The sequence below is a fragment of the Oenanthe melanoleuca genome, chromosome 8 (genome assembly GCF_029582105.1).
Source record: "Oenanthe melanoleuca isolate GR-GAL-2019-014 chromosome 8, OMel1.0, whole genome shotgun sequence".
Taxonomy (NCBI): Eukaryota; Metazoa; Chordata; class Aves; order Passeriformes; family Muscicapidae; genus Oenanthe; species Oenanthe melanoleuca.
Genome location: NC_079342.1, coordinates 27,901,888 through 27,920,728, shown reverse-complemented (window position 1 = coordinate 27,920,728; position 18,841 = coordinate 27,901,888). Strand labels below are relative to the sequence as shown.

Below are 18,841 nucleotides of genomic sequence, written 5' to 3'. Positions count from 1 at the left end.
TTAAAACAAAATGCAAATTGGCAAAACTTTGTGGAACGACAGGCAAAGAGGCCCTGCCAAGGGCCTTATTTACATCAAGTTTAACACTGTTCGCAGTTCACAGTCAGACGATAGTGAGAGAATTAAATTAGAAAAACAACCAAAATATATTACAATAACAATTAAAAAACAAAAACAGTTGACAACACTGCTAAGAGTGATTGGTGATTAACGTGTTTCATTTCAATCCATTCCTGCCCTCAGCAAGTTCACTACCAATACAAACAGTGCCATGTGAGCCGAGCAGGCTCCACCTCCTGTGCACAACAGACGTGGGGAAGAACGACCTCCTTTGGTACAGACATTGATTGCTGAGCTTGGAGCTGTGAGAAACAAATCAGTGTCCCAGAGCCTCCTGTTACCTGCCACCAGAGAATGGGCTGAGGGCTTTGTTCTACCCTCCAGGGATCTGCAGCACAACCCCAGCACAGACAGTGCCCTGGCAGGTTTCCACGTGCTGCAGTCTCTACCTTTCAGCCCTGATGAGCAGCAGGGCTGAGGTGAGTGTGTCACAGAGAAGGCAGCAGCCTGATGGCTCTGTAGCCACCATGCTCTGGAGTCACTGGTGCCTTCAGTGCTGTGCATGCCCCAGAGGAAAAGCCTGCCTCGGGTAAGTGGTAGGACAGGAGGGCTGGGATTACTCTGTGGCTGCACAGTGTAACCCACCCCCCACCTCTGCCTGGTGGGGAGGGCCTGCTCTGTGTGCACTGCAGGGTTTGTTCCCTGTGCCCCACAACCCCTGCAAAAACACCCTGACAGATGTCAACACTTTTGTTTGGCCGTGTCTCAGGGACACAAAGCCAGTGGCATCCAGGAGAAATGTGCTGAGGACAAGCACAGCCATCCTCTCCCTCCCTGCTGTGCTCTCCATCAGCAACACTGCTCCCTTCAGTTCCCCTTTCCCACTGGCTAAATTTGGTGCAGTCCCAAGACCCAGACTTAGCTCAGCTTCACCCCTGCCCACACTAATGAAGGACATGACTAAATCTAGGGCACCACTTTGGGATTAAGAAGGGTGTACAGTGCAGGAAGAAGAGAGAATTGCACCAGTGAGTCAGCTAATTCCCACAAGTGGTAGGAAGAGAAAGTGCCCCCCTGAGCTCATGCTGTGTTTTGTGCTTGGCAGCCCCTGGATGCCATCCCCATGGCAAGGACGACTGCTTTAAATTCTGGCCCATAGCAGTGCAAGTGAGAGAGCCCAGCTCCAGCAGTGCCCCCCCATGGCTGCCTGACAGTGCTGAGGAGAAAAAACAACAGGATTTATGCCTTCTCCCCTGCCCCAAACCATGGAACATGAAGTGCTCTTCACTGGGACAAACGGGGTATCAGCACCCACACATTCCTTTGCACATCCGGTGCCAGGCTGAAAACAGAGAATTGGCCACAGTGGAGACCCTTAAGGCTGAAGAGAAAGCCAGACCTAGCTAAAGGGAGAGGGAATGGTCAAAGTTTTAGAAGTAAATGTGGAAGGGAGAATAACTGGATGGTGATTTACAGCAGAACCAGCTTTCCCAGATAGCATCCTTAGGATGGCAGGGGAACATTGCAGTTTGGGAATAAAACACTCTAGGGCAGCAGAAGTCCCAGCAATTCTGCAGCCTTCACTTTAGGAGGAAAAAAAAACCTGTCAAGTCAGCACTACCTCTGCCACAATCTGCCTGCCTGATGTTAGATGACAGGTAAGAGCAGAGAAAACACATTCCATGAGAGTGACAACAGGTGAATCCCCAAATTCCACTGGCCTTTGTTTCTGCACCACAGGAGGGGTCAGAACTAAAAAGGCTCCTGTGCTGGGCATAGAGGTTGTAGAGTCTCTGTGCTTGGAGACACCCAAAAGCTGCCTGGACATGGTCCTCCCAGGTGACTCTTGGTGGCCCTGCTTGGGTAGAGTGTTTGGCCCAGGTGATCCCCAAAGGACCCTCCAACCTCAGCCATTCTGTGACTCTGGAAAAGCATTGGATGCTCCCCTGTCCCACTGCCCATCTCTGCTTTGAGGGCAAGGAGACAATGGGGCATCTGGAAGGAAGTGGGGATGGCCAGTGTTCATTGGGACACAGCTGCTTTCTTCAGAAAGGGCTGCAAGAGGGGAGTTCCAGTAGTTAGGAATTCCATATTGCTATCCTATCACTTTTGCTGTAGTTTTTCTGGAAGACTGGCATTTAGGGGGGGAAAAAAAAAAGGCTTCTTTCAAAATACTCATCAATATTCATCAGAATTGGGCTAAGCTTTAAGATGTCCTGGTTAAAATTCCTTTCCCCTGGAATCCCTTCAGTTCCAGCCCATTTGTCCCAGGCTGAGCAGCAGTACAATGAAGGAACCATGTGATGATCTGCCAGGGTAAGCAAGACCTGCCCTTCTGCCCCAAAGAAAGCCCCTCACCTTCTAAATTCTTCTGATTGTTTGACAGGCCATGTGAAGCAATGCCACAAGCCACCCTCCCTTTGCAGGTCACCTTTCCAAAGGCAGTTAGTGTGGATGCACACCTTCCATGAAGATGACTGAAAGAGATAAGGTAAACCACCAAAGCCCTCAGTAAAGTCTAGGAGATAAGGGGTTGGTACTCTGGCTGGAGAAGAGCCTTGGGACAGCCTCCAGGGCTGCAGGGGATGAGGACTTGCCAGCTCAAGGGGTTGCTTGGTTCTTTTTCCCCCCAGCACTTCACTTACTGGGCCACAGAAACTCACTGCTCCATTGTACCTCCCATGCTGCTCCTCTACTGTGTCTCCATGCACCCTGAAACAACTTTGCTTAGCTCAGACCAGCAATGAAATGAGGATTCTCAGACACCAGCCCATTCCTAATGATTTTTCCAAGCCTGTCTCACTATGCTCTGTGGAAAAAAGAGAGACACTTGCTGAGACACCCAGCCGGCTTCCAAGCACCAACATGTGCTTCTAGACAGAAAGGGAAGTGCCCATCTTCTGAAGTCACACCAGTGCCACAGCTCCACTCTAAATGCTCAGACTAAAAGCAGCACAGCCACACTTGAAAAACAAGTTTAAAAAGCGTTTTAGGCAAAAAACCCCAGAGACTTAAGGTGCAAAGCAAGCGAGATCCTCTATCACCAGCAGTGTGAAGTGAGCACAGCATGCAGGTAAGGTGTGTCTGGAGCCAGGTTTCAGACCTGTTTCCTTTCCTCTCACAAACCAGCAACTGAGCTCTTCTTGCCAGAACATTCACACCTTGGGGAGTTGTGACCAGCTTTGTGAGGCCACAACAGTCTCCAAACAGCAGCAGGAACAAGGATGGCAATGCCAACCACTCAGCTGCTCTCCTTCTGGGGTGCTTAGAAGGCATTAAGAGACCCAGAGGGAGCCCTTCAAGGTAGGGCCACAGCTTTTGTTGCCACGCCTCAGGCAGAGGAGTGCACAGGTTATGTGCACATTGCCTACACCACAGTGCAGGATTCTGGTCTAGCCTTTAAAATATGGGAATAAATACATGGAGATGCCTGTGGTGTTTCCCTGTGTGCTGCCATACCTTATCACCTCAGGATGCAGGGAAGCTGGAAGCCTGTGAGACAGGTAAGCATCAGAACCAATCCCAGGAATCTGGCAGTGTGAAGGGTCAGGGACAGGTCCAGGGAATCCTGCAGCTGTAAGGATATGTGGTGGGCAAGCTGGGCTGTACTTCTGGTTCTCCAGCTGGCCCTGCAGTGCTGTGACTGCTAAAGGAATGTGGAAAACAGCCAGGGGGCCAGAGGCTCTACCTTACCATGGGTCCTAAGGTGATCAAACTGAACTGGGGAGTCAACCTGGTAACAAGCTAAAAACAATCTAGAGCTGAAAAAAAGAAATAACCCACCCACCCCAACAACAACATTGGCAAATTGTGCAAGAGCCCCAAACTACTCAAAAATGATCATCAAGCAGCACCTGTGCTAGACCACTAGAAATAGGTATCAGCTGAGTGAAGGCTGTGTGGTGGGAAGGGGGAATTCCAGTGGTAAGTCTGCCCAGCATCCCTGATGCTTCCAATACAATGATGATGAGAACATGGTGGATGAGGTGGACAGGAGGGAAAAGGGACAGTTTCATATATTAACTAATCTTGCAGTTCTCATTACAGCAGCAACAGTGCTGTGGAAGTCAAGCCATCCAGACCAGTGCATCCACCTCCAGCAGCTCTGAATACTGTCAGTGCATTAGACCTTTCCCCCAACTGCACGACTGCCCCCGGAGCCGCTCTGGCTGCTCTGCCGTCGGTACCAGCAGAGCCCCAGTGCCTTTCCTTGGCCTTGTCAGGACAGCAAAGCACAGTGAGTGCAGTCAGGGCAGGATTTGTGCAGCCAGGCAGCTGCAGCCACCCTAGGACTCTAGCTGTCACCACCATCCTGCCCAGAGGGAGAACCTGCCTTCGGTTCTCCTGCCTCTCCAGGGGAGGAGAAGGAACTTTCTTTCCCTTGCCATACCAAGCAGATCAACCTGACTAGGTAGGGACAGATCCTTGATGTTCTGGCCCTTACAGCTTTCATCTACCCTCTCCATCCCCAATTTTTTGAGATGAACCTGTAAACGTGAGGAGAACTCAGTGATCTGAGGTACTTCACATACTCAAGTATCAGTCTTTCCTTTTGAAAGCATCAGTACAGAAAAACAGTCCCGCCCTCCCCGTGTGTGTTTCTCTTACCCAGATTGACAGTAGCTACCTTTGCACCACATCACTGATTTCTTGGACACATGACAATAAGTTATTAAGGACGGGGTTCGCCCCATGGACGCCAGCAGCTGTCGAGGACACCTGCAGCTCCTGCAGGCTGAGTTCCAGTTTGCTCACGGCTTCCCGGAAGGCAAACTTGTTGCGCGTGTGCGGGATGCAGTCCACGTAGCCTGAGCAGTAATCCAGCAGCTGGTGGCCCGTGTCCACCAGCTGGCTGTTGGGTGTGGGCTCGGCGATGGCGCTCGAGAGCAGATCCGCGCACTCCAGCAGCGCCTCCTTGCTGATCTTGTCCGCAGGAATTTTCTCGGCCGCCTGTTTGGTCTTTCTCAGCGCGACCTTGGCGCCGGCCGTGCCATTGGCCATTTTCACCGGGGAGGTGGAAGACGATGACAGAGGCACTTGAGGCGGAGGCATCACGGGCCTCCCAGATTTTCCACCAACAGGTGCTGCTGCTGCTGCTGCTGCCTTCTTACTCCCTTCGTTGGATTCCAGTCCGTGCTGCCCTCCCGCCACGCTGCTCAGCTCTTCTGCTGCATCCGAGCAGGCAGCTGGCTGCTGGAGGAGCCGCATCACCGGGGGTGGAGGTGGAGCACACTTTGGTTTTACCCGTCTGGGCCGGTCCCTGTCGCCGGAAGAAGTGACCTGATGCTCAGATAAGAGCTTAAATTTATTACCCTGAGAGTCTGTGCCAATGAGCTGCACATCTGCTGGAGTGTGTTTTAGAGTGGGTGAGATTAGGACTGGCACTTTGTGGTTATGAGTGGTTGGAAGTATTGCTGCAGCCTTTACTGGAGATGACCACCCTGGCCTCTCGCCATCCTCAAGGGCCCCTTGTCGTGGGCCACTGTTTTTTTCTTTGCCCTTAGGAGCTGCCACTAGCCCTGGACCCTCCTTTTCTTCCGACGCGGAGGGAGTTCGGAAAGGGAGCGCTGTGGCACCCCTTGGCAAGAGTTTTGCTTTTGGTCTCTCTCTGGTCAAAGCAGGGCCTTCTTCAAACCTTTTGGGAATCAGGTCACTGGCCCTCCCTGTGCTCTCATCGGGCTGGGAGGAGGTGGACACAGTCCGTTCCAGCTGAATTTTTGACCTCTGGGAGTTTCTAGGAAGGGTCATTGCCATCCTATCCTGCTCTGGAAGCCCTGAGGACATGGAAGATGTAGAGTTTGACCTTGGAAAAGGCTTTGAAGCTTCTTCATTGCCAGTGGGTTTTCCTGCTCGCAAACCCAGCGTCTTTTTAATCAAGCGTGGCGTAAAGAAGCCAGTGATGCCCGACCACCCTCCACCAGTGCTCACACCCCCAGCACTGCTGGGCCCAGTGCCCTCCTCGCTGTAGAAGGTCCTCTGCACAAAGCTCCCTCCATAGCACTTGGGGGGAGCCAGGCTGGTGTCCTGCTGCGCTGGAGCAAAGGAGAACCCATCCACGTGCTGCAAGGAAGCAACAGAGGAGAAGTTACCCGTCAGCTCGTATTTCTTATGGGGCTGGTTCTCCATCTCCCGGAAGGAACTGCTGCGCTTGGGAGGTGTGGGAGCGTTCCTCTTCTTCATGAAGGAGCTGAAGAAGCCTCCTTTCCTGTCCCTGGTGAACGTGGTCTCTTTGGCATCCTCCAGGAGGCTGCTGGGGGACTTGTCCCTCTGCTTGCGGGGCAGTGCGGGGGACCCGCCTGTTGGCTGTGTGCTTCTGATGAAACCTGGGCAGGAGAAACAGGTGTTAATCCAGACAATCCATTTCCATTTCCACCTCCCTGTCCTGCACTGGGTTTTACAAGCCTGGTGTATTTACCTGCCCAGGTGCTGCAGAGATAGAGTGAGGGAAGAAGTGAGCACTTGTATTTTATTTTTTCTTTGCTTTTTTCCATTTCTGCATGTGACTTGTCTGTTGTCTATACTAAGAAGGTCACTTTGGAGAGAGATCAGAAAAGAGCTGCTCTTTCAGTTTATTGCTCCCTTCCTGTAATTTTCTGCTCCTTTCCAAATACACTAATATAGGAGAAAATCTCTTGCTGCATTGTTAACTTTAATTTTGAAGCTGTCATTTAAAAAAATGCAGCAAAACTAAATTTCAAAGAAAAAATAAAATGGGATTTACTAAAAGAACATTGAAAAAACTACAGTGCCTTCCATGTGCTAGTAAATAATTGACAAAGCAGCACAAAGCATGGCCATGCCACACTGTTCTCTGTTTTTCTGGGAATTTACACCCAGACCAATGGCCCCACTGCTTCCCTGTGCCCACACCTGGTGCTGAGCTGGATGCTGAGTGCTCCACAGTGTCCTGTGCTCCTTCAATGTTCTCCTTGTTCTCTGCCTGTTTCTTCAGCGTTCTTGTCTTGGAGGGGAGCATGGGTAAGCGGGGCAGGTAAGGAACTATGGATGAGGACGAGGCTGTTCTCCCAAGCTCCTCTGCCACCTCTGTAAGGAAAGAAAGGGAACAGTCAAAACAGAGACCAGCAAAGGAAGAGGAAAAAAAAAAAACAAACCCTGGGTCTTTACTGCAAACACAGACTGGCAGGAAGAGATCCATGACTGAGAAATACATAATTTATGGATTTAATCTTTGTTCAGGTCTAGAGGTATTCATCATATCAGATGTTTTTCATAACGATTTCAAATTCATTTACATCTTTATAAATTCAGACTTAAAAAAAGCAGTAGGTAGGATCTGTACAGGGGGTCTATTTAGGGCTACCCAAGAGCTAAAGGCAGCACTGGATACATATGCCTGTTTTTAATAAAGGTGCCTCCTACTGATGCACCCCCTGTGTCCTCCCTGGATCTGGATCTAAACTGCAATGCTTGAGGCAAAGCACTGGATCCCCCTAGATTAAGAAATGAAGATTGCATGTCAACAATAGGTCAGCAAAAAGAAAAAGAAAACAAACAAAGAAAAAAACCCCATGACTGCCTGGCCACACCAAGCTTGGCATTTGGGTGGCTACTGGATGTGCCTATTATAGATCCTCACTAGTAAAATTCCATCTGGTGTATTTTCTCTGTAGAAAGGAAGTTGATGGATCAGTTGCATATTTAATTTAAAAACTGAGCAGAATGCTCTGACATTTCTGCTTGTATGCTGAATAGTGTCACATTCCTCACCAGTATTTACCTCTTGGTAGATTTTATTTCAGACTTGAGCTGCACAGATTTGCTCCTAGAAGTAGCTAAGCAGAAAATCCAGAGATTAAAGTACATTTTTAAAAAGTGGAGGCTGGTAGAATAATATTTCATGACCTAGTTGCTGCAGTCAGCAAGGGACTGTGATATTCATATATCTTTCTTTCTCTCCATCACTTACTATTCCTCACTCCTCAGTCTGGAAAACAAGAGATTTTCCTCTGATAGAGGTGACAATATTCTTTGAATCAGCTCTTTGGCATCCTAGTGCTCAAATGAAATGACACTGTTCCCTGCACTGGAATGTGTCTGAAGTTTATTCAGTATTTGTGAAACAAGTAAGTAAACTTATTTATCCCAATTATGGCTAAAAGAATAAGGGATGAAGCTCCATTTCAACCCCACTGCCAGCAGATGAGCCTTAAGGGCCCATCCATGAGACACAGCACTCTGGGGATAACCTCCAGTGCTGTTTCAGGAACAAAACAGCAGTAGCTCTCACCCTCGGAGATGCTCGAGTCGTGGAACATGGTTTCAAAAGCCTGGTGGGTTTCAGCAAAGGAAGGTCGGTCTGGTGGGTTCCACTTCCAGCCTGCAATGCCAGAAAGCAGAGTAAGTCTCAGTGAGGTGAATTTTTCTTCTGTCCAAGGAGACTGAAAGTAGTCAGATCTTGACCTACTGTTAAACTTTAGACTTTAGAGAGAGGCTTTAGAGTCATTCACAGGCACTGATTCATAGCAGCAGTCAGTTACCCTACTGTATCCTCATAAACAAATCTTGAGAACCAATTCTAAAAATGCCAGCTCTCTGCCAACTCTACAGAATTTTCAGATCTCCCTATCCCCCTTTCTGAATTTTCTGGGCAAAGAACAATTCTGTATTTGCTACCCTGGCTGCTTGAACTGAACACGTCTAGCCCAGTCATGCATAACTGAGTGTGTAAAATCTCCAGGCACCATCCTGCTCACATGCTCTTAATACTGAAATTCAGGCAGACCCTTCCAAAAGAAAGATGTGTGCACCCTGTGTGGGAAAGAGGAGGAGAGAGCCTTGATCCTACATGGAGCTTGGAAAGTTACAGAAGAGTATCATGAAGAAAAGTGTAATTTCTGTAGTTAGAAATCTGCACTAGAGGAACATATTCTGGAAGCACTGACTGCTGGTATCACCATAAAGTCTGGAAAGTGACTGGCATTCTGCTTGTTTTGCATTAGGATCATGTGAGTACCCAGCTTTTGGGCTTCCTTAAGGTTTTTTAAGCAGCAATATCCTTCACTTTCTTTGTTTGATAACTGAAGCCCACCATGACTCTGACATGCTGAGGATGAGGTATTGCTGGAGAATAGGCTGTTAATTATAGAATCCTCCCACCTTCCCAGGCTTTGTCCCCAAAACTGGAAGAAGATACTCACATGCTCTCATCAGCTCATACACCTTGGGAGGGCACCCCTCTGGCTGCTCCATCCGATAGCCCTTTTCCAGCAGATCGTACACCTGAGAGAGGTCAATGCCTGGGTATGGTGACATCCCATAGGTAGCAATTTCCCATAACAGCACCCCAAAGGCTGCAAAAGGAGGAAAACAAAATTCCTGGTTATGAGCCTGCCCTTGTGTTGTTCATTACTCTGTGGCCTTCACTGCAGCTTGAGGCAGCATTGTTTCCTTGCAGGCATTTCAGGCCAGTCTAGGTGGAGACACCACATGCTAAAAATGTTATTGATTCATGAAGTTCTGGCCTGGCACGTGACCATCTTCACAAAGGTTTCTGCCCAGGCCAGAAAGCAAGTCACTCTCTGGGCTAGCAGATAAAACTAAAATGAACAAGCAAAGGACACTGAAGGTGAGTTTTCTTACCCCACACATCTGATTTGATTGAAAAGGTGTTGTAGGCCAGGCTCTCAGGAGCTGTCCACTTGATCGGGAACTTGGCCCCAGCATGGGCTGTGTAGGTATCACCAGTCATGAGTCGACTTAAACCAAAGTCAGCCACCTTCACCACGTGGTTTTCTCCAACTAAGCAGTTCCGTGCTGCCAGGTCCCTGTACAAAGGAACAAAGGACACTACTGCAGCAGGAGAAGGGTTTTTGAATGTAGTTTTGGGGCCCTAAAAGTGCTCTCTGTATATAGTACATAGAGGCAAGGTAAGCTTTGCCCTGAATAGTGTCAGAAACTGAGTGGATTTATTCTTAGGAGCAATGAAGTAAATCAGGATTAGGATTAATTCTTTAAATTCCATCAGGCTTTCAGTAATGATGGCTGTTATGGTGCCAAGTTTGTGTTTCCTGAGGATAGATGGGATGGGATCAGCAGCTCATCACACACACTGGTAACAGGTTTATGGCACGGCTTAACCTGCATTTAAACAGGACTTTGGGTGAACACTGTCTGCACACAGGGGGTACAGGTTTTGCCAGGCAGTTGGGCACAAGATTGCTATGAAAGTCCTAGTGAGAAGGTAATGCAAGACAGTACTGAAGCCAGCACAGCCAATGGATAAATCACTGTGAATCCCAGCTATGGAAGAAACCTCCCCAAAAGCTGAAATTCCTGGCCTATCATTCTGGTAGCCTGTTTATCATTGCAATCTGAAGCAGTACCAGCTGAACATGCCCTCACCCACCTGTGGATGAAGTTCTTCTTCTCCAGGTACTCCATGGCAGAGGAGATCTGGGTGGCCATGTAGAGCAGCACGACAGCACTGACCTCCTCGCGGTTGCACTCCCGCAGGTAGTCCAGCAGGTTCCCGTAGGGCATGTACTCTGTCACGATGTAAAAGGGGGGCTCCAGGGTGCACACACCTGCCAGGGACAGCAGGTGTGAATAAAGCTCCCCTTTCCCAGCCCTGCTCCTGATTTAACAGCCATTCACTGCATTTTGTACCACTGAGTGTTTCTCTGGGAAACTGAAACATGTACATGGGAAACCATGTACAAGGCCCAGGTCAGTGCAGCCCGAACTCAGGGCTTCTGCCTGTTTTTCTCCCCATCCACTTTATGGACAGAGAGAAACATGTCTATGAAAGCACCACTATTCCTATCTAATACACATGAAGCAGTAGTTCTGTTCTTTGAAAGGTTACAGAATGAAAAATGAGAATTATGAACACAGTTTATGTTTCTTTCCCTCTCTACCTTCATAAAGCTGAAGAGTAGCCAACTGGAAGCAGGTACCTGTCAGCTGGCAAAATTTCCAGACTGAAATGTCACTACAGAGTAATGTGAAGCACTCCCATGTGCTGGGTAAGGAATCAGCATGGTGGTTCATGCTCCTAGAGCAGCATTCTCACACATTCCTGGGATGACTCCTTGCTACAGTCACTGTACAAAGCATGTAAAAGCAGAGGAGGAAGGCAACAGGATACTCTTGTCACAGACCTGGGATCCCCCTGCAGCTCTTCACACATTCAGGAGTAAAGCACAACTGCCCTGTGCATCAGAAAGAGCAAAAATGCAGCTCTCTGATGACAAATCTCTGAGTCATTGCTCCTGGAACCAGACAGGGCTGGCACACACTTCATCTGTGCCCTTTTATATAAAAAGAGTACAGAACGGTTGCCATTAGCAAAAGCCTTCAAATTCTTCACATTTCCCCTTTCATCCTAGGCTTGGCTTGACAGCTCTGCTCCTGAAAGTGCCACAAATCCAGAGGCAATTACACACTAGTAAAGGTTTAGGGTGTCTCCTTAAGAATCTTTGTGCATGTAGATTTAACAGCTATGCAAACTATTTAATACTGCTCATCATATCATGCATCTGCCAGTGAGACAACAGGGCAGAGCCAAGATGTAAAGCCCATGGATTTTTTCCAGTCCTGAGTCGTTTGATCTCATGTACTTATTTGGTGATACAAATCACAGCAGCAGCAATCTGGTGTCCTCTACCTAATTATAGACTAATTTGTTCTTTCTGTAAAAGTTTCTGATTTGAGAAGTGTGGAGAACGGTATTTGTTGTGCTTCCAACAGAATTTTTCCTTTCACTTTGAGTTTTCTTACAATTTTTTCCTGTTCTCTCAGAAAAATAAGTCACAGAAAATGATTTTGTAAATCTGATTTAACAGAGAAGAGAAGGAATCTGAACCTGATCACTGAACCCTGGAGCATGTTTAAGGCCAAGGACACAAACCAGCAGGAGGATGATATTGCAAACTTTTATGTAACAGTCATGCCTCAACAGCAAAATTGTCTACTAATGTAAGTGACTATATTTGATGTTTTATTTAAAATTAGTGTCTCTTAGCTCCAATATTACATAAAGCTGTGAAAAATACCACCCCTGACCTGATTCATAAAGTTATATAAATACAGAAGAGCTGCCATTGCATTTAAACTAGGCAAGTCTCTACCAAAATAAAGACTAAGTAAGAATACAAAGAGCAAGGCATTTCACTGACCTAACAACTGCACTAGATTTGGGTGCTTGATCTCCTTCATCACAGCAGCTTCTTTCAAGAACTCTTCCACCTCCATGGTATCTTCCTAGACAGACAGAGAGGCAAAAGAAGAGAACATTTATCTTCATGACCAAGGTCTGGTTAACACCACACATCCAGATTGAATATAAATAATGACATCTTTGTCTCCATTCTGCTGTTTTGGCTTTTACCAAAGCAAACTGTAACAGCCCTGAACAGCTGCCTGGCTGTCCTGCAGACGGATCTGCAAAACCCTGGCAGGGCCAGGCTTGCTCATTTGGTAGCTGTTGTGGCAGGTGAGAAGAGGACTCTCAGGATCACTGATTCAGTTACCCTGTATAGCTATAAAAATTAAGTTACTCAGGGGGCACTTAGAATTGCAGTTGTTAATGCTGAAACCAACACAAGGTTTTGAAAAGGAAGATAAATGGAGAAGCTGAATTTTTTCAGGAGTGGAAGACAGCTTATTGAAGGTATTTTCTACACCTTTGATTTCTTAAAGCCTCCACAGCTCCTCTGGAGGAAGGGAAGTTGGGTTTGTAACCATTTCTACTGGTCTGACTTGGACATGCAGCTCCTGCTGGGCCAAAATTCCTATGTGTTTCTAAGCCACATGAACTGGTGTAACTTTGACAGGGTCACTTTAATCTGCACAGGTACTCTCAAGCATGGATTTTATGCAGATCAGCACACTCCATCTTCATGATCGTATCATGAGGTGTAGCTGAGAACATCACAATTTCCTTACTCATGTCATAAACAGTGACCAAATGAACAGTGCCCAAAACTGAAAACTCACCTTTAACGTTTTCACAGCCACTGTGAGATTGTATTTCTTCCAGACCCCCACGTAGACCTCTCCATACTGCCCTCCCCCGAGCTTGTGCTTCATGGTGATGTCGGTGCGCTCCATCTCCCACTTGTCATGGATGGGGGACACCCCATACACGGTGGGCTTATTGCACTTGGGGGCTGGGTAATGCAGAGTTGTCACCAGGCCATCTGCCACTGTGGAGTGATGGTGCACGAGCTCTGCCAGGGTGCTGAAACGACTTTCTGCTGTCACATAGACCTGTGAAGCAAGAAACAGGAAGCTGCTTAAATGAAGGCAGCTGGAAGTTTTCAGTAACATTGGAATATAGGTACAAACATTCTAATATTTTTTTAAAAAATCAGAAAACCAGGATGTAGAATACTTGTTCTCTTCTTGTTGGGCAAATAGCTATTAATCTGTGGGATTTTTACCTGCAGAAGGCAACTACATATAAGTCATCACTTAAGAACTGTGCTATCTCCTGCCTTGTGCTTTACAGGACTAGAAATTGGAATGCTTAGGTCTCTCAACACAACATGCCACTGCTTGATCTTGGTTAAAAATGCCAACTTACCAAAGCTCTGCTGCTTCTACGGGGATGAGTGGAAGGCTATCACCACCTCCAACCACAGCTGCCTTGCTACCCAGCTAGTTTTAGCCCAGACAAGAACTGTCTGCACTTCTTTCAAAGTGCTGTTGGGGCAGTTATCACCAAACCCTCGGCACACGTGTTCTTCTATTATATTGATACTGGATCTGCACCACCTCTCAATTAATACCTTCATCTCCCCTCCCCACAGCAGTGCCCAGAGGTCTTACCTTCCCGTCGGAGGTGGTGTTGATCCGGTAGTGGTAAACACGCCCTTCGTACCTGAGCGAGATGGACAGCTGCCCGGGGCTGCTCTCGCTCTCGCGCACAAGGAAGCTGCCGTTGATGAGGCTGCTCAGCAGGTACTCTGCTGCGCTGCGGGACACCGGCCCGTGGTACCACGAGTGCTTCTCCAGGCTGTTCACTGGAGTGATGTAGTTGCTTGGGACCCAGCCCTGCCCGTTCTTCGAACGTACCTCGCTCCATTCACCGTTCTGGTTGTAACCCAGGACTCGCAACTTCTCACCTGTCACCAGAAAGGAAAAACACAAAATAAGCACAGGGCAAGCTGTTGTGTCTGTTTGAGGGAGAAACTCGGCATCAGTTGTGCCTGGGTTTGTAGCTTAACAATAGAAATCATCTTACAATTAAGCTGCTACATATGAACTATTTATGAAGCACAGTCCCCAACAGAATACCTAGGATACCGTTCAGTGATTTAGTGCAGTAAGATTAACTTTAAAAGCTTCTTGTACTACAGCTTGTAAGACTAGGAAGATTTTATTTTCTTGGAGGAATGAGGTTTGTTTCCTTGAAGCATTAAATGACATACGATTAAACAGTTCTGACACATGTACTGGCCAGAATCAGAAAGTGTCTGTGCAAGCTTAATTCTTGATTCCGCCCCCGGATGAAATTGCTGAGTTCTGTTACCATCTGTGATGTACCCATTTCCCTCAGCCCTTATCACAGGGACAGTTATGTGGGGAGCCTGGCACAGGAACAGGCTGGGCTGTGGCTGTCCCAGCAGAACGGCCCAGCAGGTGTCCCTCTAACACCAGGTGTCAGACTGCCTGCTTCCCAGCACCACCGCAGAGAATAGCCTTCTCTAAGTGCAGTATTCCCACTCTCTAAGTTCACTGTTCCCATTCCTATCCAGGCAAGGATTCCATAAGTTCTCAAGCCCCACAGCTGCTCTGTGCTCCCTGTCTTACCTTTGGTGATGCTGAGTGTGTTGTCACCACTTGCTACAAAATCGTAAAGTGCAACAAAGAGATTGGGGTCGCTCTCAGTGGCTCCAAGCAGGTTCTCCTTGGAGCTCCATCTGATGGCTTCGTTCAGTGCCTGGGGCTCGACGTCGCAGCCGTAGGGGCGGTGCAGCGCCTCTGAGGAAAGGACAGCAGGGCCAATCACTCTGTGTGCAATTCTAATTATGGAAGCAGGGAATACCCTGAGTTGGAAGGGACCCACAAGGATCACTGAGTCCAACTCCTGGAGAAGGTGATTTAACTGCTGCAAGCTGTGTATATAAAATCTCTATTTAATATTTATTATATTATATATACTTTTATTTATCTACACTTCTATTTGAAATTATTTAAGCATTAACAGATTAAAAATAGGTGCACAATTAAAAGCACTTTTTAAAATTACAGGAAGTAGTGAAGGAAACCTTTCAATCACAAAATGTTAAATTTTGTCCTTATTGTTTCTGTGGTGGACATAGCCTGGATCTGAAACCAACATTACAAATACAGGTTAAGACTGAATTATGACACAAATGAGATGCTGGGATAGTAACTGGTTCAATATTAACAGGAATGAGAGTGATTTGTAATACATTTCAAGACTGTGTAAACAGAGGTGGAAAACTGACATGGACAGGGACAGAAGGCTTTACAGTTCTTGTGATGATTATAACCAATCTAAATCCATGGTGCTTTATGAAGAACTGTTGTAGGAAGCAAAACTTGGAACACTTCATGCTACTGCTATGTCAAGACCATCACTGGCTTTCTAACTCATGGAGAGGTTTTCCAAAAATGTAGTAGAGTAAATCTCAATATTAAGACAAGAAAAAGAGTGATGGTGTGGTTTCATACCTGGGGGCTGCTCAAGGGAACAAAAACATATAAAGGTGTAAAGTTATATGCTTCTTTTCTGATGGTACAAATCTAAGCCCTGTCACAATATCTATTTCTGAATTCTCTAGCTGAACTTAGAGAAATGCATACTGCAAAGAGATGTCACTAAATGCACTAAACATAAAAAGTTCTCTCTAAGAAAATCTGAGGCGTTCTTTGCATTGCAGTCATTGGTTTGGCACATTTCTGAGGGGCTGAGAAGTCAGGCTTGGGATGTTTTTATTTAAGTGGACACTGCCAGAAAATTTGTGTGTGGCTACACTTACCCCCTTCCCCACAGGCCCCTGAGATTTACAGTCATGAGAAAGAGCTGGTCTATAACGCACTTGAAAAAGGAACAAAGAGCTCAAATGCAGCACAGAACAGGAAAACTGGGAAGTCAGTGAGACACAAAACAGGAAAAGCCATGTAACAGGCACATAACATGTCAAATCTGTGTCACAGGACAGAGCTCAAGTCTGGAAAATGCCTAGTAAGGGGGGTTTCCAGCCTATAAGGTAATTTTTAAACTGTATTGTAGGTATATGAAAAAGTAAGTGGTTGAGGTTTGTTCTGCTTCCATTTTAAAGGTAGCTAAGTGGCTTTTGACTACATTTCTGGTAATTATGCAGAGTTCTACTACTTGCTTAACCTGTTCATCTGGCAATTGCTTAATAATCTAAAAGTAGCCTTCTGTTGAGGTTCTCCTAGCACAAAAAGAAGAGACTACAGACTAAGGCACCAAATTGTCAGTTCCTTGATTGCACTGCCTGCAGATGCAATATTTACATACACTTCTTATTCCTAATTCTCAACTGCAATTATTTTTACAAGACATTAACCCATCAGACTGGATGTTGCCATGGGAAATAAGAAATCTCAATGCTCAGACACCTACATTACAGCACGGCTGCCAACATCCCACTGTATTTTCTTGGGGCTGGATGTGTGCACACTAAGCTCCATAAAGAACACCAGTTCCTAAATCCAGCTCTCATTATGGAGTAAAAATACATATTTAATTAAATAATACATTCTTTATGCTCCTACAGTGACTTGTGCCATGAGTGATTCAGCACTTTAGGCAAAGTCAAGAAGTGCTGTCCGAGAACCCTGACTTACATATCTCTGCTAGAGAGCAAACACAAAAAGGCAGTTTCCAAAAAATACCCAACCTTTCAACTCCAAAATACCTTAATTGTGTTAATTACCTTCTTACTTTCAATTACGTATCTGCCAACTAGTGAAAGGCTTTAAACAAAAATATTACATTTATTCTAAGTCAAAGCATCCTTTCAGTTTCTTTCTCCAGCCAGAAAAGCTCACGCACTGAGAACCCAAGCCCTGCTCCACAGACAGCATGAAGTTAAGTGTTTATCCATGCACCCATGGATAGCCTGGAGCAGCCAGGGGCCAGCCCAGTTCCAGAGCTGCTGCAGCAAGCCCTGTGCCCAGCTGAGCCCACTGCAGGCGAGGCAAAGCCAGCAGAAATGCCACCTGTTCAGCACCAAGATTTCTGCCCACAGGGAAACGTGCAGGGCTGTGCTGGACTGGCAGCAGGGAGTCAAGGCAGATGTGGGACTCCTACCACTTTCTTGGGAATGCCTGGGAGGCTGGCACGTGTTCTTAACACTTACACTTGATGTACAAAAAAGCCAACAGAAGTTAATGTTTGATGAGAAGCTTCAATCACTTATCTACAGTGCTTACCTAAAAATCACATTACCTAAAAAACAGATGCTTTTAAGAGTTCACGTCTCACTAACTTCCTTCACTTTCATGTTAAAGTGACTTGAATGCTTAAACAGCTGTAAGGGTTACCCAGCACCTAAAGAGGTTTTTACCAGGATACAAAAGTACTTCTTGTAGGTTATAATTCCATAGCAGCCTACACTGCTCCATACAGTGTGGGAGCTACACCATCCATCACAGAAGTGAAACATGACCATAACAGAGATAACCAAAGCATGTCACCAAAGGTGCCCCTCCAGCTGAATAGTTTGCAAGCTCTACCTGCACCAAAAGTCAGGAAATGAGCTGGGAAATTCAGTTTTACATCAGCTCCTTTTCAAGGCTAATCATTAATCTTACATTATCAATTTCATTTCCTATGCAATGGAAAACTTACATCATCACTTAGTGAACAAGTAATACACAGCAACAGAAGGAGGTTATGCTTCATCTATCTCCTTCCTTTTCTTTATTCCCACAATACAATTTGCTTCTCTCCGGATATGAATGCTTTCCTATCCAGCTACCATGTAAGGGGTGTTTTGTCCCCCACCCTTGCTGCCAACACTCCAATTACCAATCTCTTTGGTCTCAGAGCAGGAGTAGAGTATGCTAAACTTTAAATTTCAGAGTCACATTAAGTGCTGAAGTGGTCTCTACTTCTGAAATACTGCATAACTACTCGTAGAAAAGAAGCATTTCACTAATCCTAAAATCCTGATAAAAGCTGGCAATCTCACACCTGCCTATGGCTGGTCTCCTACTACAAGACAAAGACAGACATGGAAGGACCTGATCCTCCTTGAAGCACTTGGAAAAGCAGAGGAAAGGGAAGAACAGGATAGCACCCCGAGCATCCTACCTGCGAGGCAGCAGAGCAGCGTGCCCTCCTTGCCATAGCTGCTGGACTGGAACAGGACTGTCCCCACGCTCATGCTGTGCTCCCAGAGAGCAGAGAGGCTGCTTGGCACCACAAGCTCCCGAGCACAAAGGCTCCAGCACAGCAATCGCCAGGGGCCAAGGGGAAAGGAAGCGCTGCCGGGCAGCAAAGCAGAGACTGGGAAAGCCAGCCCTGGGCTAACTGGTTATTAACTGGATGGGAGGGAGGAGCTTCCCAGGGACTGCTGAACACACTGAGGATGTGGGGATGCACTGCAAGTTGAAACAACTTCGAGATGAGCTGTAGAGACAGTTTTGTTCCACTCTGAGTTAGGTAACAAAGTGTTTGGGAAGAAAGCAAACAGTTTCCTTGGAGAAATTCCTTTGCACAAATTACAAAACAGATCACCCATTAAGGGGACCGCCCAGATTGATTCACTTCTCCACTCCACATACCACTGCTGGAGCACTGCTTATGGGAAACAAC

General features: G+C 46.8%; 1 protein-coding gene across 2 annotated transcripts in view; it reads right to left on the bottom strand.

The window, feature by feature from the left end:
- Positions 1 to 242: 242 nt before the first annotated feature.
- ABL2 (ABL proto-oncogene 2, non-receptor tyrosine kinase) overlaps positions 243 to 18,841 on the bottom strand; it is a 44,200-nt gene continuing 25,601 nt past the window's right edge. Inside the window, exons 1-11 of one of the 2 annotated variants that reach the window (XM_056497735.1) lie at positions 18,338 to 18,512; positions 14,836 to 15,006; positions 13,852 to 14,147; positions 13,018 to 13,290; positions 12,198 to 12,282; positions 10,427 to 10,604; positions 9,661 to 9,845; positions 9,219 to 9,371; positions 8,309 to 8,398; positions 6,931 to 7,104; positions 243 to 6,383 (exon numbers count right to left, since the gene is read on the bottom strand). In XM_056497735.1, the coding sequence (XP_056353710.1) occupies positions 4,684 to 6,383; positions 6,931 to 7,104; positions 8,309 to 8,398; positions 9,219 to 9,371; positions 9,661 to 9,845; positions 10,427 to 10,604; positions 12,198 to 12,282; positions 13,018 to 13,290; positions 13,852 to 14,147; positions 14,836 to 15,006; positions 18,338 to 18,410 (3,378 nt within the window). In that variant the 5' untranslated portion in view covers positions 18,411 to 18,512 and the 3' untranslated portion in view covers positions 243 to 4,683. Of the gene's footprint in view, positions 6,384 to 6,930; positions 7,105 to 8,308; positions 8,399 to 9,218; positions 9,372 to 9,660; positions 9,846 to 10,426; positions 10,605 to 12,197; positions 12,283 to 13,017; positions 13,291 to 13,851; positions 14,148 to 14,835; positions 15,007 to 18,337; positions 18,513 to 18,841 lie in introns of those variants that run through there. The other variant, XM_056497734.1, reaches the window with a different exon arrangement.